The 25,475-nt window shown below is 46.5% G+C and overlaps 10 protein-coding genes across 10 annotated transcripts; 4 read left to right on the top strand and 6 right to left on the bottom strand.

Moving 5' to 3' along the window:
• Positions 1 to 423: 423 nt before the first annotated feature.
• Positions 424 to 1,903, top strand: N7466_001255 (uncharacterized protein; the record flags this gene model as incomplete). Its single annotated transcript, XM_057160653.1, has 2 exons — positions 424 to 1,053; positions 1,133 to 1,903. The coding sequence occupies 2 exons, from the start codon at positions 424 to 426 to the stop codon at positions 1,901 to 1,903; spliced, it is 1,401 nt and encodes a 466-aa protein (XP_057026901.1).
• A 129-nt stretch (positions 1,904 to 2,032) lies between these two features.
• Positions 2,033 to 3,916, bottom strand: N7466_001254 (uncharacterized protein; the record flags this gene model as incomplete). Its single annotated transcript, XM_057160652.1, has 1 exon — positions 2,033 to 3,916. The coding sequence occupies one exon, from the start codon at positions 3,914 to 3,916 to the stop codon at positions 2,033 to 2,035; it is 1,884 nt and encodes a 627-aa protein (XP_057026900.1).
• Positions 3,917 to 4,918: 1,002 nt separating this feature from the next.
• On the bottom strand, positions 4,919 to 5,218 carry N7466_001253 (uncharacterized protein; the record flags this gene model as incomplete). Its single annotated transcript, XM_057160651.1, has 2 exons — positions 4,919 to 5,065; positions 5,177 to 5,218. 2 exons carry the CDS (start codon positions 5,216 to 5,218, stop codon positions 4,919 to 4,921), a joined length of 189 nt encoding a protein of 62 aa, XP_057026899.1.
• Positions 5,219 to 6,320: 1,102 nt separating this feature from the next.
• Positions 6,321 to 7,199, top strand: N7466_001252 (Transcriptional regulatory protein LEU3; the record flags this gene model as incomplete). The annotated part of the gene is made up of 1 exon (XM_057160650.1): positions 6,321 to 7,199. The coding sequence occupies one exon, from the start codon at positions 6,321 to 6,323 to the stop codon at positions 7,197 to 7,199; it is 879 nt and encodes a 292-aa protein (XP_057026898.1).
• Positions 7,200 to 8,644: 1,445 nt separating this feature from the next.
• Positions 8,645 to 9,712, top strand: N7466_001251 (aldo/keto reductase; the record flags this gene model as incomplete). Its single annotated transcript, XM_057160649.1, has 1 exon — positions 8,645 to 9,712. The coding sequence occupies one exon, from the start codon at positions 8,645 to 8,647 to the stop codon at positions 9,710 to 9,712; it is 1,068 nt and encodes a 355-aa protein (XP_057026897.1).
• Positions 9,713 to 9,997: 285 nt separating this feature from the next.
• Positions 9,998 to 11,439, bottom strand: N7466_001250 (N amino acid transport system protein; the record flags this gene model as incomplete). The annotated part of the gene is made up of 2 exons (XM_057160648.1): positions 9,998 to 10,054; positions 10,120 to 11,439. 2 exons carry the CDS (start codon positions 11,437 to 11,439, stop codon positions 9,998 to 10,000), a joined length of 1,377 nt encoding a protein of 458 aa, XP_057026896.1.
• A 1,663-nt stretch (positions 11,440 to 13,102) lies between these two features.
• On the bottom strand, positions 13,103 to 15,400 carry N7466_001249 (polynucleotide adenylyltransferase; the record flags this gene model as incomplete). Its single annotated transcript, XM_057160647.1, has 8 exons — positions 13,103 to 13,174; positions 13,321 to 13,438; positions 13,494 to 13,608; positions 13,654 to 14,266; positions 14,328 to 14,539; positions 14,606 to 14,980; positions 15,040 to 15,188; positions 15,252 to 15,400. The coding sequence occupies 8 exons, from the start codon at positions 15,398 to 15,400 to the stop codon at positions 13,103 to 13,105; spliced, it is 1,803 nt and encodes a 600-aa protein (XP_057026895.1).
• Positions 15,401 to 15,874: 474 nt separating this feature from the next.
• Positions 15,875 to 17,308, bottom strand: N7466_001248 (homoserine acetyltransferase family protein; the record flags this gene model as incomplete). Its single annotated transcript, XM_057160646.1, has 5 exons — positions 15,875 to 16,005; positions 16,073 to 16,152; positions 16,216 to 16,530; positions 16,600 to 17,095; positions 17,167 to 17,308. The coding sequence occupies 5 exons, from the start codon at positions 17,306 to 17,308 to the stop codon at positions 15,875 to 15,877; spliced, it is 1,164 nt and encodes a 387-aa protein (XP_057026894.1).
• A 682-nt stretch (positions 17,309 to 17,990) lies between these two features.
• Positions 17,991 to 18,776, bottom strand: N7466_001247 (flavin reductase family protein; the record flags this gene model as incomplete). The annotated part of the gene is made up of 1 exon (XM_057160645.1): positions 17,991 to 18,776. The coding sequence occupies one exon, from the start codon at positions 18,774 to 18,776 to the stop codon at positions 17,991 to 17,993; it is 786 nt and encodes a 261-aa protein (XP_057026893.1).
• A 1,328-nt stretch (positions 18,777 to 20,104) lies between these two features.
• N7466_001246 (uncharacterized protein) lies at positions 20,105 to 25,114 on the top strand (the record flags this gene model as incomplete). Its single annotated transcript, XM_057160644.1, has 5 exons — positions 20,105 to 20,252; positions 20,318 to 20,910; positions 20,967 to 21,081; positions 21,281 to 22,948; positions 23,001 to 25,114. 5 exons carry the CDS (start codon positions 20,105 to 20,107, stop codon positions 25,112 to 25,114), a joined length of 4,638 nt encoding a protein of 1,545 aa, XP_057026892.1.
• Positions 25,115 to 25,475: the final 361 nt, after the last annotated feature.

Genomic DNA, 25,475 nt, shown 5'->3' with positions numbered 1-25,475 from the left:
TGGCTTATATCACTCTACTTTCTCTGACTCAATCGAAAAGCCTTTGTTAAGCGTAGATACTTGTCCTAATGGGAAGCTTTGAGTTTCAACTTTCACCATTATCGTCAATTGATTTGCTGTAACATTGAAGTCATTGTTACGGACTTCTAACCAGTAGTGGGGAACATGTGATCGTACTTTGTTGCCTAGTCCTCCAGGCTCCTTTTCTTCAATCCAGTACTAGTTAGATAGGTCCAGAACTCTCAACACACATAAGCCTTCATTTCTCTTTCTATCACTCTCTATCAACAGTAGAATCCCCGTCGAATCAATCGGGTTTAAGGGACCCACTGCACTGTCATTCTGCTCATTCACGCCATTTCTATCCCTGTCCAAGTTGTCCCGCCACAACAAACAGCCACCCGGTTTGCGAGATTTGGAAACATGGAACTCCAGATGTGCTATGATGATGCCTCATGGGAACAATTTGACCATATTTCCGACAATTGGTTACGTCAGTTTCTCAATATCGATGTTAAGAGACCAATCGCGGAGTTTATCCTGAAGCATGATTCTGGGGAAGATCCCGAGTTCACAATCCTTCAAAAAGGGTCATTCAACATCACGTTAAAAATGAAGTACACATATAACGCGACTGATATCCGCTTCTCACAGCCTGGAGCTGTTCTTTTTCCTGAGGAGAAAGTCCGAAACGAAGTTGCTGTAATGCGATGTATCTCAGACCAGACATCAATTCCGCTTCCGTTCATTCTTCGTTCGGGTACGAAGATGGAGAGCCCCCTGAATCTAGGCCCTTTTATTATGATGAGCCACATTGAGCACACCACGACTATGTATGATGCTCTCAATATACCGGGGTGTTCAAACCAGACAAGGGGTATTCTTGACCCAGACATCGATGAGATTAAGCTTCAAATGCTATATACACAACTCGCAAAGACCTTGCTTCAGCTTTTCAAACCAGAGTTTCCTAAAATAGGGTCTCTTAGCCAGGTGGATGATTTTTCTTGGGAGGTGACCAACCGGCCATTATCAATGAACATGAACGAGCTGGTGCGCCTAGTAACACTACCTCGATCGGAACTTCCATCCCTGAATACTACTTTCAAGACAACATCTTCATATATTGAAGCCCTGGCACGGCTCAATATACAGCATTTGCTTTATCAAAGGAATGATGCGATCCAGTCTGCATGTGATTGCCGCCGGAAATTTGTGGCAAGACAGTTATTATCAGCTTGCCAAAGACAAGAAGTTATTCTTATGCGACAAAGAGGTTGAGAATGGACCATTCAGACTTTGGTGTGATGATTTCCGACCGGCCAACATTCTCCTCCATGATGATATGCAGGTTGCTGGTGTGATAGATTGGGAATTCACCTATGCGGCACCAGCAGTGTTCTCATATGCTCCACCATGGTGGCTCCTCATCGAGAAGCCTGAAAACTGGACCGAAGGTATCGAGGACTGGGCTCGAGTATTCAACTACCGCCTAAAAACGTTCCTCAAAACCATGAGGCATTGTGAAGACATGGCTCCCCAGCCGGATAAGCACCGAATTTCGGATCAGATGCAACGAAGCTGGGAAAGTGGAGACTTTTGGGTGGTATATGCAACTTTGAACAGCTTTGCGTTTGACGCGATCTACTGGCAGAACATCGACCCGCGGTTTTTCGGTCCTACTAAGACCAATGATCCCAGTGATGCATGGAAAGAGCGATTACACCTATTAGATGATACCCAAAGGGGTGAAATGGAGGGCCTGGTGACGAAGAAGCTTGAGGAGATGGAAGACAGGGTCTTAGCCTGGGATCCAGACGAATATACTGAAGAATTTTGTCAGGAGCTGAAGAGAAGGAGAGAAGAAAAAGCAGAGGAAAATGGTTGTGAGACTGAGGATTGAACTTTTCATAATCCAAGTGATTGCTATAGTAAGCCACAAACGCTGTCTCTAAGGATCGTAAAGATGAGAAGGAAGCCTGACTAGTGGTGACACTCTAGGTTGATTTTGGCCTTCTCATTCCCATTTTATTCATCCATCATGCTTTAACATTATGTTCCCTCCTTGGTTTGCTTCAGCCCAATCTATACCGATCGGAACTTCGATATACATGAGAGGAGTATGCTGTTGAGAGCCGTGCATGTCGATGTCCCCGAACTGACCAGACACACAAGGTCTCTTAATAGTGGCTTTGAAAGATCGAGCTTGATCCCAAAATAAGCAGGCCAAAACCTCCTCTTGAGAAACTCCATATAGTTTTAAGATAGACTCAAGACAGAGAACCCCGCTCTTCTTCACCCTCTGGAAAAGATCCTCGTTATCAAACATCACATCCATAGTCAGCTCGTAGGGCCCAGCATTCTTCGTGCGAATGACAGATGCGATATCACCTAAGTAGCAATACCCCTCTGGAAGATCTGGCTTGAGAAATGGTCTTTTCTCAAGGCTCCTGGTCATGACAGCAGCTGCCTTCGAGGCTAGTGAGCCAGATTTTTCATCGACTACACGTTTCACAACTTCTCTTGCAAAGATTCCAGTACCTGGTAAGACTTGATGATGGATTGGAAAAAACTCCACGGGATCGATCTCCTCAAGAATGTGGTAGACCGAAAACTCGCATACTTCCCCCATTGGGATATCATAGGGTGGAAATGGCATTGCGAAATTGCCAGCGGTGGCTAGTTGGTGTAGATATGGCCCATGAATACAGGCGAGTCGCGCAATGCTACTAACATATGTTGCTTGAGCCTGTGTAGAAGCCAGCACCTCTCCACAGAGGCATATCTCTTTTGGCACAGTCGAAGTGGGCTCAAGCTCGCCCATGACAGCGTTTCGGCCATATTGATGAAATCTCAAATCGAACTCGTGGGAGACCCTGCTCCTGACATAATCCCGGATGTTGCTCAAAAATTGATCTAGCTGCGAGATCAATATGGGATCCCGGATACCGCCAAAAAAGGTGGTTCGGTATCCTAGCACCCGAGCCCCTTCGAGCTTGACTGTGTAAGGATCTGCCGCGACAAACTTGCCCCCACGTACGCGGACAGTTCGATTGTCTTCCAGAGCTTCATAAGTTGCGTGTTCAAGGTAGAGGGTTCCACCTGGGCCAACCAAAATATCTGGTCGTGTCTTCTCATACAATGTATGAGCGGCAACTGAAGTGACTGTGCAACGTGCTGCAGGGTCGAGCGGAACTATGTCAAAGCTATTCTTTCGTATAGTGGCCATTGCAGACTGGCTCTTCGGAACAGCACACAAAGCCCCGCATTCCATAATCTTTCCCATATGATATGCGATGCCGAGATCGGGAAAGCCACGATGGACACAGAATGCAGCGTATGGTGACGGGTCATATGCACGACCCCCGACGATGATATCAAAATCAGGATTCTCTTCCATGGCCTTCACATAAGGCTCTAGTCCCATTTGTGCAACAATTCGCGTGGTATCGTCAATGTCGGAAGATTTGAGCAACGGGACTGCTTTGCTGCAGGGGACAACTTGGCCACACTCCAGCTTTGATTTCACCAGACTTTTGTCGATTTCTGAATAGATACTGACAATTTTCATTGCACGATAGCCTTTCTTTGATATCAGATCCCTCATGATGTCAACAAAAAAATCAACATGATCGTTCGCTCCATCACCTCCGGCAGAACCAATGAGGATAGTAACGCGATGTACATGACATGCTGCGAGAAGCAGATTGAGGTCGTGTTCGTAGCCCTCTCTAGTCACGGTTGTATGACCTAGGGCGAGTTTCTGCGGTCCACTGTCGGTTGAACCGCTATCGGCGATGATTGCATCGACGCCTCCCTCGAGCGCTTCCCAAAGGAGATCTTCATTGAAGCCATAGCCGAGCATTCCAATGGGTGTAACGATCTTCAATTCACCTTCGTTCTTGGAGGTCGCCATTTTGAAAGAAACAGAGACTGAGATGTGTGAAAGGGATTTTTAGGTGAAATCGAAAATAATATTTGATCCAAAATTTCAATTTATTATGGGTGAGAGATATATAATCATGTATTATTGCGTGTTCTGCGAATTCGCATAATGGCCCGAGGACGGGGCGATTTCGCATTTTCAAGCGAAATCGCGCTCCACCTGTGGACGATCTACTAGTATGTAATACTCAAGTGCTTTGAATTATTGAGCTCAATTCCCCACCTTTCTCCGGACTACAAGGTGAGATACTAAATACATCCGCAATTTATGCTATTTGAACTTAATTCTGCTTTCCTCTGGCAAATCTTATTTTTTTGAACATTACTATCTACAGCATAACCCGAAGTCATGAACACCAAAGAGGAGGTGGAAAGAATTGAAGATGTGGATCAACCTTCCAAAAGCCTTCCCTCTTCGCGAGCAAAATGATTTGAGCGCAGAGGAACAAAGACAGGAGCGCCGAATGTTGCTGAAGACAGACACAACTATTCTTCCTTCAAATGTTTGCTTGGAATGATATACTTCTTACCATTTATGGCAAGTATTCTACTTATGCGTATCGTTAAGATGGTGGTCTTATTGACAGTTCATTATGCAGGATCGTGGCGATATCAGTAATGCCGCGGTCGCCGGAATGTCCCAAGATCTGGAACTTTCGGAGAAAAGGCTTTCCAATTGTGTTTCGTTACTTTACAGTGGCTACATACATTGTTTTTATGTTGCCAGGAGCTCTTTTAGTGCGGAAATTTACCTCCCCCTTCCCCCCCCCCCCCGGTCCAGTTTTCTCTTGCCCTCGTGGGCTGGGGCACTTTCAACACTTCAATGTTTATAAGTGTAGAAATTCCATGCGTGATTATTTTGTCTAATGATATATTCGAAGTAGGATCTCAGTTGCTAAATCATATGCTGTAGCCTGTGGTGGTCTTACGTGTCCTTGGCGATGCATCAAAGGCATTTGTTAATGCCGCGCCTTTATACCTCTCGCTCTGGTATAATCGAGATGAGTTGGTAATTCGTGGAGCTAGAGAATTGGAGAAACAAAGCGCAATTTTTCGGTCGTGAGTCCGACTCGTGAGTCCGACACGCATAGATCGGATCTCGGCTCCGGTTCCCCCAAACCTGTTAGTCAGCAGGGAGGTTTTTTTGCGGGGTTTGGGACCTTCGGGTTTAAGTGGGTTTTGGTGAGGCTTGCCGCTTATAACTTACGCCACTTACCAAGTTACCCCATACCCTGTAGTGCGACTTGCTGGAAATAACTTGAGTGTCAATCATTATGCCGAAATGGAAGACAGGCGCATGCGTGCATTGCCGACAAATGAAGGTTGGCATCGAACCCCTCATCTTTAGAAATAAAAGAGCCGCTAAACTCGGGAGTCTTTCCTACAGCTTCGGTGTGATGCCCCCAAACTTTTTCCTGCCTCGTGTTCACGGTGTGCAAGGCAAAAACTGAATTGCTCTGTAGACCCGTCATTTAAGAGAGTTGCAAAGAGAGAGTATGTATTGCCAAGGCCTTCCTGGCCCTTCCATGTGGAGCTGACAGACGCGGCTAACCTGTGCTCAGGCGGCTAGTTGCTGTCGAACGAGAACTCAGAGAGATCAAGCAGCGTGTCGGCTCGTCATCTGACCGTGATAGTGATAAGAAACGAGACTCCAATGCTCATTCTCTTGGAGTCAGTCTTGGTGAATGCGAGGACAGTCTCTGCGCGGGAGCGGTTCCTCAAGTGCCAGATCTCAATGAAAAACTTACCAGGAAAGCAATAGGAGATATAGAGCTTGATCCTTCTTCAATATCTGCCTTGTTGCAAGAGTAAGCTCTATTAATACTCCCCAATAGGCTCTTTACTTACCTACTCAAGATATTACTCGCACTATCACAACCAATTTCCGCTGATTCCCGAATATGCTACAATTCTGGATCGATGCGATTCATGCCCACTTCTCTTTTGGACAATAATGACAATTGCTGCCAAGGAATCTTTTCAATATGAATACTTGTACCCAGCGCTAGCGAACGCAGTCGAGGGGTTGGCATCAGCCGTCTGTCCACCAAGCGGTCAATCACTCTATCAAATCCAGGCATTGCTTCTTCTTTGCTACTGGCCACTTCCATTTGGCGCATCTATTAATGACTATTCCTGGTCATATTGTGGACTCGCCATCAACTATGCATTCTTGCAAGGTCTGCACCGGCCCTCCAATATATCAGATTTTATATATGATACCACATATGATCAAGCAACGATCAACGAGCGGAGAAAGACGTGGCTAGCATGCTTCATCGTGAGCCACAGGTAAGATTTACAACTCCACAAATTTTACAAATTTTGGCGGGACTGATTTGAGCAGAATCAGCACCCGGTTCGGTCTACCCAGCATGGCCAAAATTGATCACAGCATCGTAGAAGCATTGGGACCAAAGCCTTCATGGCTACCGGATACAATTTACCACCAACTGCATATTGCTCACCAGGGATACAGATTTTGCAATGTTCTTGGCAATAATGAAACCACATCTACGGGGCTTCTACCAAGACCAGCACCGCTCATCCAGATGTTCGACGGAGAATTGCGTGCACAAGACACCCGTTTCGCTTCTATATGGAAGACCAGCGATCACATTTTCTTCATGGCAACAAAACTTCAGCTATATTCTTTCACACTCACGCCGGCGGGGCTCGAGGCCGCGGATGATATATTGTCTCCAGATATATCTAGAGAATTCTTCGCCCATGCCTATCTTACAGCAATGAGACTCTTACAAACCGCACTTCGATCGTCGGCAGAATTGCCTTATTGGCCGGAACACCAAACCCGTTATATTCTCGATGCAGTCTTATTCCTTCTCAAACTCATTGAATGTTCTTATGAATTTGTTGACGAGGCTGCGGCGAGAAATGTCATCAGTCAAATCTGGCAATTACTCCGGGGTCGGTCAAAAGCCGAGGAGGACCACATGTCCCGATTCTGCGCTATCATCGAATACTTGAGCCGCAACTGCTTGAAGAAGAAAATTCCTTGGATAAAAATCACGTCGCGCGTAGCGGGAAATTTAACGATCGACTCCGCATGGCGTGCTCGTGATCGGTTCAGCGAAACTGTGAAAGCAAAACGACCGGCAGACTATACATCAGCTGCTGCTCTTGAGAGGTCTGTGGAATATGATATGCAATCCTCGTTGCAATTCTTGAGAGATATTGGTGACTGGGATTCTTTTTTTGGGAGTCCGGCCTTACAAGGAGCAATTGAAGATTGAGGGATCAATTGCTTGTACAATAGGTGTTCATACATACATAACCTTGGAAGTTTAAGTACTGTGTATGGTCAGACGGTTTTCTGCGGAATGTTGTTCTAACGTGCAGTCATCCTCGGGGGAGAAGTGTGCCTCAGAGGTTGGTTGCGTCTTTCTTCCGAGGCTTCAAATACATCCGAAAGTTATGTCCGTTTTATAACCTTGGAGGCACTCACTCAACGAAGGGCCATGCATACTTTCTGAATACAAGTTGCACCCTGCCGTCGTCGTCCCTATCCAGATAGATAGATCATGCTGGGCCTTTTTTTATTGTCCCAACAGTACCCCAACCCAGCAGCTTATGGAAAAAAAGTTCCCGTCATCGTTGAGCATTGCGGTCCCCTCTCATTTGAGAAATGCAAAAAGAAATTGGCGCCACCCGGAATCGAACCGGGGCTAAATCAGATTCGAATGTGTTTACCACAATGATTCGTCATACCACTAGACCATGGCACCGGCGAAACGATCCACCTGGATGGGTTTCATAAACAGAGCTTCTGATATTAGAAGTGTTTTCTATTAAACTATAGCAATCATAAGTTGTTATAGGTTTCAGCTATTGCTTTATATCTTATCTGGAGCTTATATTCAGAATACGTAATCGTTCTGCTCTAAACTAATAATAAGAACACCATTCTTCTACTATTTGAGTTAGTATTTCAAGCTCCTATATTCCCAACCTTGGAACTAAAGTCAACGATATTATCAACTCCGGTTGCTTCCCGAGCCGCAAGGATGATAAAGCCAAAATCTTCGTCTGATTTCAACGGTGCCATGGTCTAGTGGTATGACGAATCATTGTGGTAAACACATTCGAATCTGATTTAGCCCCGGTTCGATTCCGGGTGGCGCCACTTTCTTTTTGCATTTGCATTTTGGTCCACGATCGATATATACACATTTAGTTTGATACAAACAAGTAAGTAGATGCATATACATGCATAACCAGGTTTTTGTGGTTTTAGTAGCATATAGGTAACATCTGAACGTAGTATTTTGAAGACTCGGCCGACGTCAAGAGCCATCTGTACACTGGACACCCCTTTAAGTCGATTCAATCAGCTTTCAAACGGAAATTCTTCGCCCAGGTAGGAAGAGCCCCAGAGAATTATACATATTTATTTGCATATATAAATACATCAAAATTCTATCCTTTCAAAGAAAAATACCTGCACATGCACATGTGTGTGGTGTTGCGAGTGGGGATTGATGTGTGTGGTACATACAAAATCGTTGATCCGGAGAGATTACCGAGATCAAACATTTGAAAAGCGGCATATGACCGGAGGTCTCGAGAACCACGTAGGCTCTAGCTAACTACTAGGTATATATACATATAACAGCACCAGTGCAAGATGAAGTCCAATCAATGAACCGACCCGTCGAGCCAAAAAAAAAATTCAATTACAATGCCGGATCAACAGTCTTCAGCAGCCAGCGCGGACAAGGCTCCGCAGCACCGTATGCAGTATCACCGCCTCGGAAATAGCGGCCTCAAGGTCTCCCGAATAATTCTCGGCTGCATGACTTATGGCAATCCAAATTGGGAAGGCTCGCCATGGGTTCTAAATGAAGAACAATCCTTACCGCTGCTCAAGAAGGCATTCGACATGGGAATAAACACATTTGACACCGCAAACACCTACTCCAACGGAATGTCAGAAACAATTATCGGCAAAGCATTGAAAAAATACCACATACCGCGGAGCAGGGTAGTTATTATGACCAAAATATACTATCCAGTCCTAGAGGACAAACCAGACGCACGCCCAAACCCGGCGATCAATGATGGGGATCTAGTGAATGAAATGGGGCTTAGCCGGAAACATATCTTCGATGCCGTGCAGGGATCCCTTCGACGGCTGGACACGGGTTATATCGATGTGCTTCAACTTCATCGGCTGGATTCTGAGACACCACCCGAGGAGATAATGCGCGCACTACACGATCTGGTGTGCATGGGCAAGGTTCGTTATTTGGGGGCATCGAGTATGCACTGTTGGGAATTCGCACGGCTGCAGTATGTGGCGAAGATGAATGGATGGACGCCGTTCGTTAGTATGCAGGGGCTTTATAATCTCCTTTATCGGGAAGAGGAGCGAGAAATGAATCCATTCTGTGAGGTGGAGGGCGTTGGACTGATACCTTGGAGCCCGCTTGCGAGGGGCCTTCTGGCGAGACCGTGGCAGGAGAAGTCTGTTCGCGCGGATCAAGATCAGAAGGCAAAGCAATGGTTTGTCGGCGATCAGAATGAGCGGATCGTTAATCGCATCGAAGAAGTCGCACACAGTAAGGGCTGTGCGATGAGCTCTATTGCGATGGCTTGGTTGTTACAGAAGGGTGCTTGTCCGATCGTCGGCCTGAATAGTATTGCAAGGATTGAGGCTGCACTCGAGGCGTTAGATGTTGAGATGACGATAGATGAATTGCGGTACATCGAGGAGCCCTACCAGCCCTTGGCGGTGCAAGCAATATGATTGATTGGTACTACTGGGTGGGTATCTCCTCAAGTGCTAAAAATGTCCCAACATTCATCAAGTAATCTCAAAACGCATCCATATGTACGTAGCCAGCGAGACTTTGTCCCAAACTTGGTATTACCACCAATGGCTTTTAAGAAGGAAAGGAAGAGATATACACAAATCCTCTGGATAGTGTCCCGAGTGTTGTAATTTAGAGAAATGGGAGACCGTAATTCCGAATTATTATATAATCGCTTGATGCAAATGCTAAAGTAACATGGTTTATGAGGACAGAAAAACCTACGAGGCAGTACACGAGAAAACACCCCCGACAGTACCCTCTTTGTAGGAATTGATCTAGTTGTTGAGGTTAGCACCCATAAGGAGAAAGATTTGTGAGGAATCTGTGATGTGCCACTTACAATATCGACAACACTAGCGTATGTTCCCGCAACCAAAACGATAAGACCAATGGCGAAAATTAGTCCATTGAGCAAGGCCATGGCCATGTTCTTAGGGGTGAACAAGCTACCCTTGCGAATGAACATGAACCACATAATTGCCGGGAAATAGAAGGTGAAGCCGGAGACGAAGAGTGAGGAGATGACAGAGAGCAAATCATCGAAGAAGGGGATAACCTCAGCGACAACAAATTCCAGGATTGTGAGGATAGTAACAACTGCAAGCCAGGTAATCCAGCCCATCTTAGTGTTAATGAAGCGAGTAGTAGATCCTTCGAAGATTCTGCCGTGAATCAATCGCCCAAGAACCACCGTATTGATGGAGCCACTGATGAAAATGACCGGAAGAGCAACTCCAAAGGCGATCCGGCTAAGCAGACTACCAGCAGACAGGAGGGCAGGAGACTGAACATCTTGGCCGATAAAGGCATAGCAGAGGGCGCCAGTTAGGGTGTAAATAAAGATCTCAGCGAGACCGAGGGTCCAGATCGACTTAGGGAAGTCAGTTGGGGTGTGCATTTCGTCCATGAAGGAGAATTGGCAAAGCGCAAAGCTATAGGCGAAGATAATGTTGGAGAGAGCAATGAATGCCTCGGCGAAAGTGAGTCCTTCCTTGGGCCACGCAGACCAGTCGACGGCAGCAAGTCCACCAGTCGAGTTTGATGCTTCGACACCGGTTCCGATAATGGTAATACCGATGGCAAGAATAACAGACGCAAAATCAACGTAACCCAGAATCGCCATCTCAGAGAAGCTGGGCGGGATGGCGAAGATAAGCAGAATAACAGCGGATACAACTCCAAAGATCACAGCACAGATGTTGCTGTCGGTGATATTCGTGAAAGCAATAGTTCCCGTCAGACAGTGAGATCCAGCGGACAGAAGAAGTTCCAGGCACAGCATTATATAAAGGATCTCGTATCCCCACCGACCGAACATCTGTCGACCAGCCTCAGGGTAGTTGGAAATATGCGGGAATTTGACCTTGACTTGACCGATAATATAGCTGGTGTACACCGCGATGAGACCGATGCCAACACAGCAGATAACACCAGCCACCATACCGAGGGTGGCGAAGGTGGAAGGAATCGACAAACTTCCCAGAGCAACAGCCTCGACGATCAGGACAATTGTCAAACGCTTCCATCCCAGTCGGCTGAACTTTTCCATGCCACCGTGGTAGATCTGCTTCTCGCGATCATTGATATCGGAATCCATCATCATATCTGAGACCGGCTCAGCGCCGATCTGATCGTCGGCCTCTTTCTTGTTGGCGTACATTGGAGCTGTGTGCGGTACGCTATTGTCAAGATGCGTGATATGGAAGGCAGAGCTGGACAGAGGGAAGAGGGAGGGGGGGAAGAACGAAGGAAATGGCCTCTGATCAAAAGACGCGACAAGAAAAGAAAAAAAAAAACCAAGCGCTCCAGCGATGTAGATCGAGAATTTTGATCCACGCGGCAAGAGGCGAACGAACCACAAAACGCATCCGGATATAGTCCGGCGTACCTTCCGTTGAGTTTCTCGGTGCCTTCCTAAATCGGATGCCTCAGTGGGGTCGCGGCTTCCTTCCCGCACGCATCATTGGTCAGATTTTATGATCACGCCATGTTAGGGTCTGATCATGGTGCGTATCGTAGTGTATGTAAGCAATTTAACGTTGAGGACCACGTTTTTTTGCCTTCTTTCCGTGGAACGCGCTAAGGGAAGGCAGAGCTTTTCTCTTTCTTCAGGTACAACCCTAGCGCCGCCTTGAACATACCACGGACCAATCGGTTCGTAACCTTGTGGCGGTTGACCCGGCTAGAGGCGGTCTTATTACGTTTAATCTTAGAATCGGAGTTTCGATTTCTAAAAGATGTGAACAATGTAATGAGCTTCTCCAGATAGGGAAAGCTTGGCTTGAATCTTTCCGTGGAGAAATTGCCAAGCTGTGCTAACTTGCAGATTTGAGCCCTACTTTACCACTACTCGTTTCTGAGTGAGCCCAAAAAGAAGCGAGAAAATCCCGACGGCAAGGTGGGTCTATATCGGCCTTGATGTACATTTTTTTATTTTTATTTTTATTTTTTTAAAATTTGCATTAGAGCCCGAGCCGAATTGCCGCTCGGCTTACCGAGATAAACCCGTATCGCAACCTTACTAACACCACAGTGGACCAAGTACTAGTAGCGTTGAGGTCAACTGTTCGATTATTATACAACAGAAGGTTCACGAGTTCCGTAGAAGAAGAAAAAAATTACAGAATCAACATTTGAAGGAATAATTCAAGCATTGGGATATGAACGGCAACTTTCGAGGCAATAATAGTCGTTAAGAAAGCCCCAATCTATAATAACATGTATTGATAGCTGCACATTTAATAATGATTCAAAGGCTTGAAGGGAATATGTTACGCTTCACCCGCCCATGGCGAGGATAATCCTTTATTAGAGTAGCCTATCTAACTTGAAGCTATCTGCATCCAGGAAGCCTGCGATATAATCGTACAATGCAGGCCAGACTTGCAGAGCATAGCACAGGCCACCTAAATGAAAGTCATGTAAAAAATAGAAAGGAAATAAAAACACAAATAATGGCCGTAACGTGAAAATGGGGTCGAGCTTAGAATGAGCCCACTCGGACTTCTCCGAGGATACAACCTCTAGTCTGGTCGCCAGCTATGCGGGAGTGAAGGGCCAATGGAAGAATAAAACCAACCTTGTGCTTTAGGAGCGCAGAGACTCGGTGTTAAATTTCACCGTTGGTAAGTGAATAGGCGTCAAATCCATGAGAAGAGTTGTTGGCATACTACAGGATTGAAGTTTTTTTTTGGCGTTTATGATGAGGTGTCGAATAATAATAGAGTCGTAGGGATGTTGGACAGATGTCGAATTGGTGTTGTTGGGGACCAGCCCCGCTGCGATTGTCTGTAGCTTGGAAATTTCGAGTGCACAGACCGCGTTCACGCGGGATTGAGGCCACTTGCAATGGTATTCGGTGTCACCTGACGTTTGGCGGTACCTTGTGCCGGGACCTGGGAGAGAGACGATATTAGTCCTTTCTAATTGCCGGTGCGCTGTGACTGTGGGGTCTGTTTTGCGGGTCGCGGAGAGCCGAGCCGAGTTGAGGTATCGATGTCTTGCCCAGTCAGATTCAGTCTTGTTACTTAGTGTCGCTTACCTCCAACTCATCGATCCGTCGCTTTTTGCTTTGCTCGATATTCTTCTTTGGGACTTTCTTTGATTTTTTGATTGGGCGGGTTTCTCCAGGTTGAAATAGATCTTCTGGCAAATCGAAACTGTGAAACAGTCAGAAAACACGTTCGTTGTCAGGGTGGCGGTTCAATGACTTACCTGCGAACATGAGTGACAGCTAGATCCATTACCTCATGTTGGTAACCTGGCCATGATGTGCACGTAGATTTGAATATCTGCGAGTCGGTCGATATGTCCAAAGATCGTGGAGCACCTGGAATGGTCAGAAAAGTTGACGGAAACCAGTGGATATTCATACCTTGTTCTAATTGGTTCAATTCGAGTCCAATGTAGTAGGTCGTAGTGTACATGGTCGGACTGCTATCGGTTGTAACCGGAGTTTCGGAGGGCTCAGGAACCGGCACATGCTCCGCTCCACTCTGGGCAGCGGCTTGATGAGCAGCATCGTTCGTCTCATCGGTCGTCTCCGTTGTGGTTCCTTTAGCTTGATACTTGGTGGACCCGAGCTTGACTTCCTCAATCTCATTCTCGTTCTTAGTCACATGGACTCGCTCAAACCCCTTCGGGAAAGGATGAGCCACGGCAATGACGGATTTCCGGTCTAGAGCTCCGACAAGATGACGAAGCTTTGATTCGACCAAACCAGACCAAATGCCTTCCGCCTCCTTTGTCCTACTCGAGGCCGTGATGCTGAGATAATACTTGTAGGCATTGGTGAAAAAGGAGTGGCGAGTGAAAAGATCGTTCCAGGAAAGCTGTTTCAGGAAAATCCTATCCACCATGTCACCTCCTCGTTGAAGTTCACGGAGAAGAACAGTTTTAGTTGACATCGAGATGTTGTGGGTTGCGCACATGGAAGGGTAGGCAGGGGTAATGATCGGCATTAGGTGAAAACGGTCGCCGTGGTAAATCTGATAGAGAATTCAAGGATTAGTGTGTGTTTGAGGTTTATGATATGGGTGTTCAACGAACCTTTGGATTCCAAACTTTCATAGGTAGAGGTCCGTCCTCAATTGCCTTAAGCAGCACAGGCTGGGGCCATGCCCATTTGTTCATAATGCGAAAGAACTTGCCCACAATGACTGAACCGGTCGCTTGAGGGTACAACTGACAAACTCTCGCTACAAGCATAGCCCACGCAACACCCCCAGGGAACCCTACAATGTTTGCGTAGATTGCGCGACCTTATTAGATAATGGCGATCAGTTCTCATCGGCGAGTAGAACAACAGTCACAGTGGATGTACTCACGTTGGGCCCATAGCTTAATTGCGCGTAATGCTAGACGAAAGGTCTTCTGCTGCGGCACAAGCTCCAAAATCTCATCCGTAACACGGGTTCCATTTAGTGAGCGTACTTCTTTCTCATCCAGTCCACGTAGATAGTCATTATTCTTCAAGTCAAGGTTCATCGGGACGGAAGGCACAATGAGTCGAGCGAAGATCAGATCGATACTGATTCCAGCCAGTTCTAATTTAATGATAGGTACGAACGCATCCGGAACAGGGGTCATTTTTTCAATCGTGCCTTCTGGTGCCATTCTTTCGAGGATAGGAGGGAAGTCGGTAAAAAAATCGTCGGTGAGAACATGCTGCGGGCCAACAACGAGGGTATCGATATCCGATCCTATGACAAGCTTGTCAGAGAGAGGCTGGTTTAGGATACTTTGTAGGAACGCGACTTACCTGGGCCGTAAACACCAAGACGGTAGCTTCCATATGCGAAGATCTTTCCACCAGCGGCCTCAACTGCAGCAGGCGACAACCCCTTCTTGCGACTGACAACCTTGACAAACTCCAAGGCGACACGCTGTAGTAGCTGAAGCATTTGTTGTCTACCGAATCATGATGAGTTTTGGCTCTCCGACTGTTCTTCCATCGACCATTGATCAACGTACCTGCGCTCTGTCTCGCTGGGCGGTTCAAAGTTGTCTTGTGCTTTCAACTCCGCAATAAGATCGTCATTGGCGACCAATTCATCTTTAGTAGGAAGAACGGTAGAGATTGGAGGTGTAACACCCCACTGCCGGGTGGGCTGAGCAGCCATTGCGATTGTGTACGTGTAGAAGGTGATTGTCTGTCGCGGAGGAAGATGGGGTAGATAACGGGAAGGAGACTCGAATCGACGTCACAATCGCGTGTCAAGGGCAATATGTGAAAATCACAAGATTAGAAGCTCTTAGATGAACAAGAGAAAGAAAAGAAAAAAAAAACACCGGAACATACGAAGAAGTGAGGCAAAGCAACGAGCGCCAGGACAGAGAGGTAAGGAAGATCACAGCGCAAACGCTGCAACTCGGCGCTTCCCCGGCGCTTACTCAGGCTATCACATGATCCCATCCTATTTTGCCTAAATTCTGCCCACGTACACAATTATTCTCGGGGCAATCATACTATGCTACAATGCGTTTTTGTTCTTTCACTTCTCACTGGAATAAAAATGACGAATGTGTGCTTGCGATATTGTGCATGCCTCGGATGAATGAGCTTAGTACTAGCTATGGGCTGTGGAATCTGGATATCATAGCACTTTTTTAATCTTCTCTACCAAGCCTGCAACGCCACGCGGCTGGTCCTCCGCAAATAATTCCCCAAGTCGCTGATCCAACCACTTCACATCCTCTTCACTGTCTCCAGGTCCTCCTGCCCAATCTACGCAAATTTGTTAGCGTTGAAGGAAACGGTATATAGATTCAAATGAGGAATGGGAAGCGCTTACGTCCCCAAATAGAGGGGAAAACATCCAGTTTTCCAACCCCTGGTGTCATACATGCGACCTCATACTCCGAATCCTCTGGTCTATATGTGTGCTTTTTTAGTTTTTTTTTTTTTGTTCGACATGAAGCAGGCAGATAAACTTACGGAAAATAAAGATCTGTCTTTGACGGCAAAACAAGAGTCTTCGCCTTGATGGATGCCATGGCTTTCTCAAAATTTCCATTGTATGGTTCTTGGTTGGAAACGTCGCCATTCTGCCAGGTCTGGAGCATGACCAAAATGTTTTCAGGATCTATGACTATAAGTGAGCACCAAGACAGGAAGTCCAAACTGGGGAGACGGTAATAACCTTTTGAGCAAGCCCACTTTTCCCAGAAATTTTGCATGAAGTCTTCGAGTCCTTTGTACCCAAGAACAGCCTCATACAGCTTTTGTCGATAAAAGGCCTGGCTGAAACCCCTGTATAGCCTTGGATCAGCCTGCTCTCAAGGAACTTGAAACTAGTACTTGGTACATATGATTTCTTACCATCCAGCATAAACCCTACCCATGGCCTTGAGACCGATATCTTTCTCCTCGGCAGTCCAAGTTCGGAGCTCAGACGATTTCCCCTGGACTCCGATCAGCCCGGCCCCAGCGGATGCGGTATTCTTGACCGCAAGAAGGGCGCTTTTCACTCCCTCGAGGAACACTTGGTTATGCAAGGAGGTTTTTGCCGACCCACAAAATGGTGCTGCGAGATCCATAAATTCTGGATACTGGGTTGCCCACTGGAAAGTTTGCCCAGCTCCCATAGACCACCCGACTACCGCACGCAGATGTGTGATGCCAAAGTGCTTGGTTACCAGTTCATGTTGCGCCCGGACATTATCATAGAACGACACCTTGGGGAATGGGGTAGGGGTTGGCTGATTAGATGGTGATGAAGATTGACCATTGCCGAAAAGACCAGTGACAATTATGAAGTACTTCTTCGGGTTCAAAGTTTTATCTTCTCCGATCAGCCAGAAGTTATCGGAAAGCGCTTTAGGACGCCAGATTGTTAGTGTAGCAAAATAAACAGCAGCATTTAGGAAGGAGTTTATCAATACGCACATCCTGAAAACCAGCTTGGGTACAAGATGGCTGGTGAGCCGGGATCTCCAAATGTCTTGAACGCGATATGCGCATCGCTGATTTTCTCCCCGCTTTGGAGTTCCCAGTCGCCAAGCTTGTAAGTCTCATGATCTTGTGCCATGATTGATTTCGTGGTCTTGAAGCAGATGTATTTTTCCTTCAAAGCACTTGAGAAAAAAAGAATCTCAGAAATGACTATGCCAAGCTGTTACCTCGTCTGTACTACTAGTAGGTTGGCGATAAGAACCCCGCTTTCTCCGCATGTGACTCTGCGCTTTCAATCGGACAGTCCGACGAGCATTGGAAAAACAAACGGTTTCCCGCGGATATTAGTCTCGTCTTCAAGTGACAATCTGTTCAGTTCATATAATCAAACCTTCCCTTTGAATGTTTATAAACCTTCGAATGTCAATACCAGGGGAGGTGGATGTATACTTTTCAACCTTATTGGAAATGATTCTAAACGTTTGAACATCGTGCTCGCACTGCCGTCGCGATACCCGAGGTTGAGTCGAGGTGGACCTACACATATGAATACTATCAACATGAGCCCTGGAGGTTCACTGATCCCCGGGCCCTCGGGCCAGATAACTCTCCATGCATATCTAGTAGGTATTGCATATTTAACCTCCAGGGCTTGGAATATTCCTCGAAAGTTCGAATGAATTTGATGTATGTACCTGGACAATTGGATAGTAGTATCCGCTACTCTGTATGTAGGTAGGTATTTCCCAATGTCCTTTCTATTGATATCCGACCTCCAATGATCATGTAACCAGAATCAACGCAATGCATGATCTATATCAAATAGCGGGACGAGGAATCTCAAAGGCTTCAGTAGTGCGGCCATAAGTGATGCCACCCAATCGACTGATAGGCTTCAGAACTTTCAAGTCAATAGCAGACCGGTCATCGTCAATGGCATCCTCACGCGCCCAGAACCGAACTCCCTCGACGGTAATCATAGCACCAGTCTTCTTGCCAGGAGTTGCGCGGCTCTCAAACTCCTTGGTATCAACAAGTTTGGCCTCAATAGCAAAGATCGACTCCTTCACACGCGCCGGTTTGACAATAGCGGTAGGGGCTGGGGTAAGACCGGAAGTCTTCCACTCAGAAACGCCGTACGGGGTGTTGATGGCAGTTGAGTTGGCAGCTTCGACAAAGTGCTCTGAGATGATATTGATCACACACTCCCCGGTCTCGTGCAGGTTGCGCAGAGTATCTTTGGCACTACCGAGACCCCCGGCGAAGCCTACAATGAAAGTGGGCGGGTCATGACAGACGACCTGCGAGTAGCTGAACGGTGCGAGATTGGTTGTTGACCCATCTGCAGATTGTGTGCTGACCAGGGCAATCGGTCGAGGCACGATGCTGGAAATGAGAAGCTTGTAGTTTGATGCGACCGAGCGGCCTTCGGCGAAGGGATCAATCTCCACGTGCTCCTTCTTCAGACTTTCGCCGCCATCATTGGCACCATCGCCCTCTTTCCAAGCAGGATTCGGGGTCTTTGTGATGGTGACTTCAGCATCCTGACGAAAATCCGGTCGAGTAGCCTCGACCTGTTTGAAGTCGGGTCGCGGTTTGTACATGCTGGGTGTATTGACAAAGGATCGGCAAAGAGGATTGTATACGGGGAAGGTAAGGCGATTTGATCTAACGAAACTGAGAGTTGAAGGATCTGGGTTAGCTAGGGTAAGACGAATGCCCCGCATCAGCACGCAATCCACGTCAGACGTCCGATGCATCCATAGCACGTGTTTTCTTTTTTTTTCTGAGTCGTGACCACTGTGACGGTAAGATTTGACACTTACACTGGTATAGTGGAGGAGGAAACGCACCGAATGGTCCTGAGTGTAGCTGACAGTGCAGACATGGAGGTTGAAGGAATTGTCTTGACTCTTATCGTAATCAATTGATGACGAAATTCCCGCGGAGCTCAGATAAATTCCACGCCAGGACCATCTTCCAATCTTGGTTCGGGGCACGGCCCACATCTTCCTTTCTAATAGTCAACTGGTAATTTGATAGTACTCCGTACACAAATCTGGGAGGTCGTGGTCCGTGGAATTAATACGTATAGCTTCAAACCCTATAGAAGACATACTACTCCAAGGCCTAGCAACCCTACAACTACAAGATACTCAAACAAAGATAAAAATAAAAATAAAAGCCTAGTACTTAAGACCTTGGATGACACAGTCTGAATTTGAGAGTCCCGGCCTAATATCCAAAGGAAGTGCCTAAGCTGCTCTGTAAGGACTCTCGCAATAAAAGACCTCTCCTCTGCGAGGAATCAATAGGGATGCTATTATAAAAGTTCTATAACTTGTACAATTCACTATAATGATATACCAATGAGTATTGGTCAGAAATTGAAACAACTTCGGCTGAAGTGCAATTTGGAAATGTTTCATCTACTAGTGGCTTGGAGTTCGAGAGGAAACTATTAGGCTGTAGTAAGTACATCGCTGCATTAAACAACGGCCTTGGGCAGCCAGTTGACCATCTGAGGACTTATTGATTGGGCTGTGGAGAGAAGTGTCCAGAACTTAGGATTTCAAGAATTTGTTGCTTGGGTCCTTTCTGTTGAATGAGTGAAATTAGATTGCCCATTTTTCACAATTCAATCTTAAGATTCAAAAGGAACATCCTGTACTCTTTACATACTGCCTCGTACAGGTGGATACCAGGTCAAGCAACCTAGGCTTATTCCATCAATAGAAGTATAGGAAGAAGTGACGGGGGCCAAGCCAATAGTGATTTCTACATTGCCACCCTTTCCCCTCGCGCCCCTCTCCCCACATCACGCACAGCTGATTGCGATCATCTCCTCGCCTCCAAAAGAAGCAAAAGTTGACTCAGATTACTGTTCATTCCACCAAAATCACCATCTTTTCACGAGGATAGCTAGTCTATAATGGCACCAACACCCTCTCTTGAAGAGTTCCAAGTCGGATGGATATGTGCTTTACCCATTGAAGCCGCCGCCGCGGAGGAGATGCTTGATGAGGAGTTCGACGCGATCCAAGAGCAAGACAAGGCCGACACAAATATCTACACCTTGGGTCGAGTCGGGAATCATTTTGTCACAATCGCGCAGCTTGGGGGGGGGACTATGGAACCACTGCAGCAGCAACCGTTGCCACGAATATGCTTCGGACTTTTTCCAAATCTCTACGAATTGGGCTAATGGTGGGTATCGGAGGAGGAATACCATCTCCCAAGTCTGATATTCGGCTCGGTGATATCGTGATAAGCTACCCGAGTGGCACATGTGGTAGAGTCATCCAACACGATATGTTGAAAATCGAGGGGGAAGGGAAATTGCACCGTACTGGATCATTGAATCGCCCACCACGCCTGTTATTGGGTGCTGTCGACAAAATCAAAACTCAAATGCTAAGACATGATCCTCTATATCTCTCTTATATTGAGGAGGCCCTCCAAAAGAACAAAAGGGTACGGATGAACTTCGGCCCAACCAAACAAGAGTCAGACCGGTTGTTTCAAGCCCACCATGAGCACCCTTCTAATGCACAAAGCTGCAACGATTGCCCGACAGAGTGGGAGGTGCCCAGGAATGTACGCGAAGATGATGAACCCCAACTGCACTACGGAATCATTGCATCCGGAAATGCTGTCGTAAAGCATGCCGAGACCAGAGATCGCCTTGGAGCAGACTCTGGCGCATTGTGTTTTGAAATGGAGTCGGCAGGTCTAATGGTGGATTTCCTTGTATCGTCATTCGTGGAATTTGCGACTATGCCGATTCCCATAAGAACAAGGAGTGGCAGGGTTATGCGGCATTGGCAGCAGCAGCATATGCAAAGGAGCTTCTTGGCCATGTGCCTACGGCACAGCTTTCACAAGAGAGATTGGCAGGGAGCATTTGTAGTAAGTGAAACCTACCTATGTAATTACCTAGGTCCAGGTACAAGACTATATGGGTAGGCAGTTCAATCTGTTGATACAATCTTCAAACATATACTCCCATGTACCTGATATCCGGGCTATATTTACTTCAAGATTACCTACCTATATAACTGCGTCTCTAACACAAGACTGGAATGCTGACTGACATCTGGACGATAAGAGCTTGTTGAGGAGATCCAAGAAATAAAAACCGACACCAAGAAAATCGACCAGAAGATTGACCTCGGTAGGTTAGAGATTGCAAAAGGAGCGTTGTTTGATTCTTTTGAGAATCGAATGCACGATGAGTGCTTGGATGGAACCCGAGTTGAATTACTACAAGAGGTTGAAGGATGGATCGATCTCCCTCAGGGAAAATCTATGTTTTGGCTCAATGGAATGGCTGGAACTGGGAAATCTACCATTTCTCGAACACTTGCAACCCGTCTGAGTCAAAGAAGGGAGCTTGGAGGGAGCTTCTTTTTCAAGCGAGGCGAAGAAGACCGAGGAAACCCCAAAAGATTATTCACAACTCTTGCGCAACAGTTGCTCAATAGCATCCCCGAATTGATTGATGGGATCAAACGGGCGATTGAAGAGGATCCATATATCTCCGAAAAGGCGCTGGGAGAACAATTTGACAAACTAATTTTGCAGCCAGTCCTTGCTGTGAAGTTAGACCGAACGATAAAGAGGGTGATTGTGATTGATGCGTTGGATGAATGTGAATCGAATAACAGCGAAGATATACGAATCATTCTTGCACTCCTATCACAACTCCAAAAGTCAACATCCGTTCAGCTACGATTTTTCTTAACCAGTCGACCAGAACTGCCGATCAGACTGGGGTTCGATAAAATACAAGGAAAACATCAAAACTTGGATCTTCACAAAGTTCAGGCGTCAGAAATTACACGGGACTTGGCTTTATTCCTGGAGCACAAATTTTCCAAAATATGCGATGATCGTGGGCTCCCGCCAACCTGGCCTGGAGAGGCGGCATTACAAGTTCTCCTTGCCCGCACCGTACCATTGTTTATTTCTGCTGCAACTCTCTGTCGGTTTATCGGTGACTCAAGTTGGGACCCAAACAAGCGGTTGATGATGATTCTGACAGATCGATTTGCCTATGTGTCCAAGCTGGAGAGTACCTATCTCCCCGTCTTGACACAACTTCTTTTGGGGCAAGATAAATGGGAGACACAGCAGCTGATTGAGGAGTTCAAAAACATTGTTGGTGTCATAATTGTTGTCGCAACTCCACTCTCCGTCGACACAATTTCCCAACTCGTTGATACACCTGTAAGTGACATTACCCAGCGACTAGACCGTCTACATTCTGTCCTCAATGTGCCGAAAGATAAATCAATCCCCGTTCGTCTACTGCATCTCTCCTTTCGAGACTTTCTTTCGGATCAAAAGACAAAAGAAAGTGAAGCTAGTGCAAAATTCTGGATCGATGAGAGAGAAATGCATCAACTCTTGGCTAGCAAGTGCCTTAAAACCATGTCGAAGAGTCTGAAAAGGAACATTTGCAATCTTCCGACATATGGAACTGCACGCAGTGAGATTGATTTGCATTGCAAGAGCCGGTGTATTCCTCAGGCACTGAGATACGCATGTCACTATTGGGAATATCATGTCATGCAAAGCAAGGGAAACAAATCAACCATTCCTGAATCAACGGTGCAGGCCATCTATTCGTTTTTGACGGTTCACTTTCTGCACTGGGTTGAAGTCATGATAATTTTGGGGCTTGGGAGTGAAGTTACAAAAATTGTCGACCGATTACAAACGATTTTGAAGGTACGCTTTCCCATATGTGATTTTACTCATGGGTACATCTATAGTTCCTCGGGTCGTTCGGCAAGCATATATGACTACTAGTATACAATGTGTAGCTAACACCTCTCAGGACGTCCCAACATCCAAATTTCTGAAAGAAGCAAAACAATTCCTCTCGGCTAATCGACAGGTTTGCGATACTACACCCTTACAGTTATATTACTCGGGGCTTGTTTTTGCACCTAGAATGGCAACTATGCGGAAACTGTTTCAGAAAGAACTTCCAAAATGGATCTCCAGATTTCCAGAAGTTGAGGAGAATTGGAGCACACACTTGCAAACTTTTGAGGGCCATACGGATTCAGTAGTGTCTGTGGCCTTCTCTCCAAGCGGTCAACTACTAGCCTCCTGCTCTGACGACGAAACTGTAAATCTTTGGGACTCCTCTACCGGAATGTTACAACAAAGCTTCAAAAATGGTTCATATTCAGTAGCCTTTTCCCCTGATAGGCGGCTCCTGGCATCTGGATCGGATGAGGCTATCCATATCTGGGATACGGCGACAGGAATTCTGGAGAAAACACTTGATGGATATTCAAGTTCAGTTGTATTCTCCCCAGATGGCCGGCTACTGGCATCAAGCTCTGGCGAGAGCATTGTCCTCTGGGATGTTGCAACTAGTACTGTACGGAAGACATTCGAAGACTGTTCCAGTCCAGTGGTCTTTTCACCTAATGGGCGATTATTGTCGTCCCTGTCCGATGACTGTCTTTGCTTCTGGGACATTGATACGGGGGAAATCCACGCTACAATTGATTGCCCTTCAGAATCAGTTACATTTTTATCCGATGGCAAACTCATAGCCTTTGCTTCAGATAATGATGTACAACTCTGGGATATCACCACTGGCATACTACAACTTACATTTGAGGGACACACAGATCGAGTTCTCTCGGTAGCCTTTTCTACAAATGGCTTGCTGGCCTCCGGTTCTCGTGATGAATCTGTCCGCTTATGGGATATTGCGACGGGGATAAGCCAGGTTCTTAGGGGTCATGCAGAATGGGTCAAGTCCGTGGCCTTTTCCCCGAATGGCCAAAATCTAGCGTCCGGCTCCAATGATTCAACTATCCGACTTTGGGATACCCCTACAGGCAAATTGCAGCAAATTCAGAGCCCGAACCAACATTCTGGTTGGGTCATCTCAGCCGTATTTTCTCACAATGGTGAACTTTTAGCAACAAGTTCTATTGATGAGACCGTGCGCCTCTGGGACACGTCCAAGGGCTCATTACTACATATATTTGACGGACATTCCAACCTTGGAGCAGGGCTGACTTTCTCTCCTGACAACTCCATGCTGGCATTTTGTTGTGACGATGGGTCTACATGGCTTTGGAACACTGCAAGCGGGAATCTACATCACACGCTACAAGGTCCATCAGATTATATTAGCTTCCTGGTTTTCTCTTTCGATGGCACACTGCTCGCAGTTGTTCCTCGCAACAACACTATACAGCTTTGGGATACAGTCAGCGGTGAGCTACAGCGCACCTTCATGGAGCATCCACATAATAGTGTTATCACCGCAGTCGCCTTCTCACCTAGCAGCTTTTCCGTCGTTTCTGGCTCCACCCACAGGGATCCAATTGTCTGGGATACTAGTAATCGGTCTTCGATTGTTTCGCTTCAGGGCCACCATGATGGAATCCAATCAGTAAGTTTCTCTCCAGATGGAAGGCTGGTGGCATCTGGATCCTGGGATTGCACCATAATTATATGGCAATCCGCCACGGGATCATTTTTGTGGAGGCTGAAGGGGCACTCTGATGTTATTCGATTGCTTCTTTTCCCACCCGATGGCAAAGAACTGGTATCTACCTCTACCGATGGAACTGTGCGACTCTGGAATGTCGGAACAGGGCAGTTAGTACACACTGTTCACACCAATGGGCTAGCTGATCGAGTCGAATTCTCTGACGATCTCTTACATCTCAAGACCAATCTCGGATCTATCTCAATACCTTCCAAATACGATGGTGTCACCACTTCTGCCAAAAAGACAGCGGAAATACGACTTGAGGAGACTGTGTGGGTCTCCCTACATGGCAAGAGATCTCTCTGGCTTCCTCTTGAGTACCGAGCATCGTGCTCCAAAGTCAGAGACAATTGTCTGGTCGTTGGAACTTCATCTGGGCGCGTTCTGTTCATGGATTTTATCTTGGACTAGTGTGGCTCGTAATATTTTTCTAATCCAGTATGTTCTCATGTTCTATCAAAGTACAAAGAAGAGGATCGTCCCAGGGTTGTGGCGGTGTACCTGCTCGCCGAAGTCAACCTGAGGAAGGTTGATTGATCTATGTAAACATTGAACAATTCAAATCCATTCAATGTTCAATGTTGTTCTTCGATAAAACCCCAGAAGAAATTCGCAAGGATTTTTACTGCCATGATATCATAGTTGTAAAGGATCTACCGAGCCGAACTATTTTCTTCTAGAAATTTCTGTTCGCCGAAAGACCGACTGGTTTGGTCTCGGGAGATGCGATCACCGGAGATGCGCCGACCGGCCTCGGCAAGCACCAAAGTTG

Source organism: Penicillium verhagenii, assembly GCF_028828195.1.
Source record: "Penicillium verhagenii strain IBT 33310 chromosome Unknown utg000002l_segment0_segment0, whole genome shotgun sequence".
NCBI lineage: Eukaryota > Fungi > Ascomycota > Eurotiomycetes > Eurotiales > Aspergillaceae > Penicillium > Penicillium verhagenii.
Note: the sequence above shows the minus strand (reverse complement) of the source record. Positions and strands in the feature narration are given on the sequence as shown.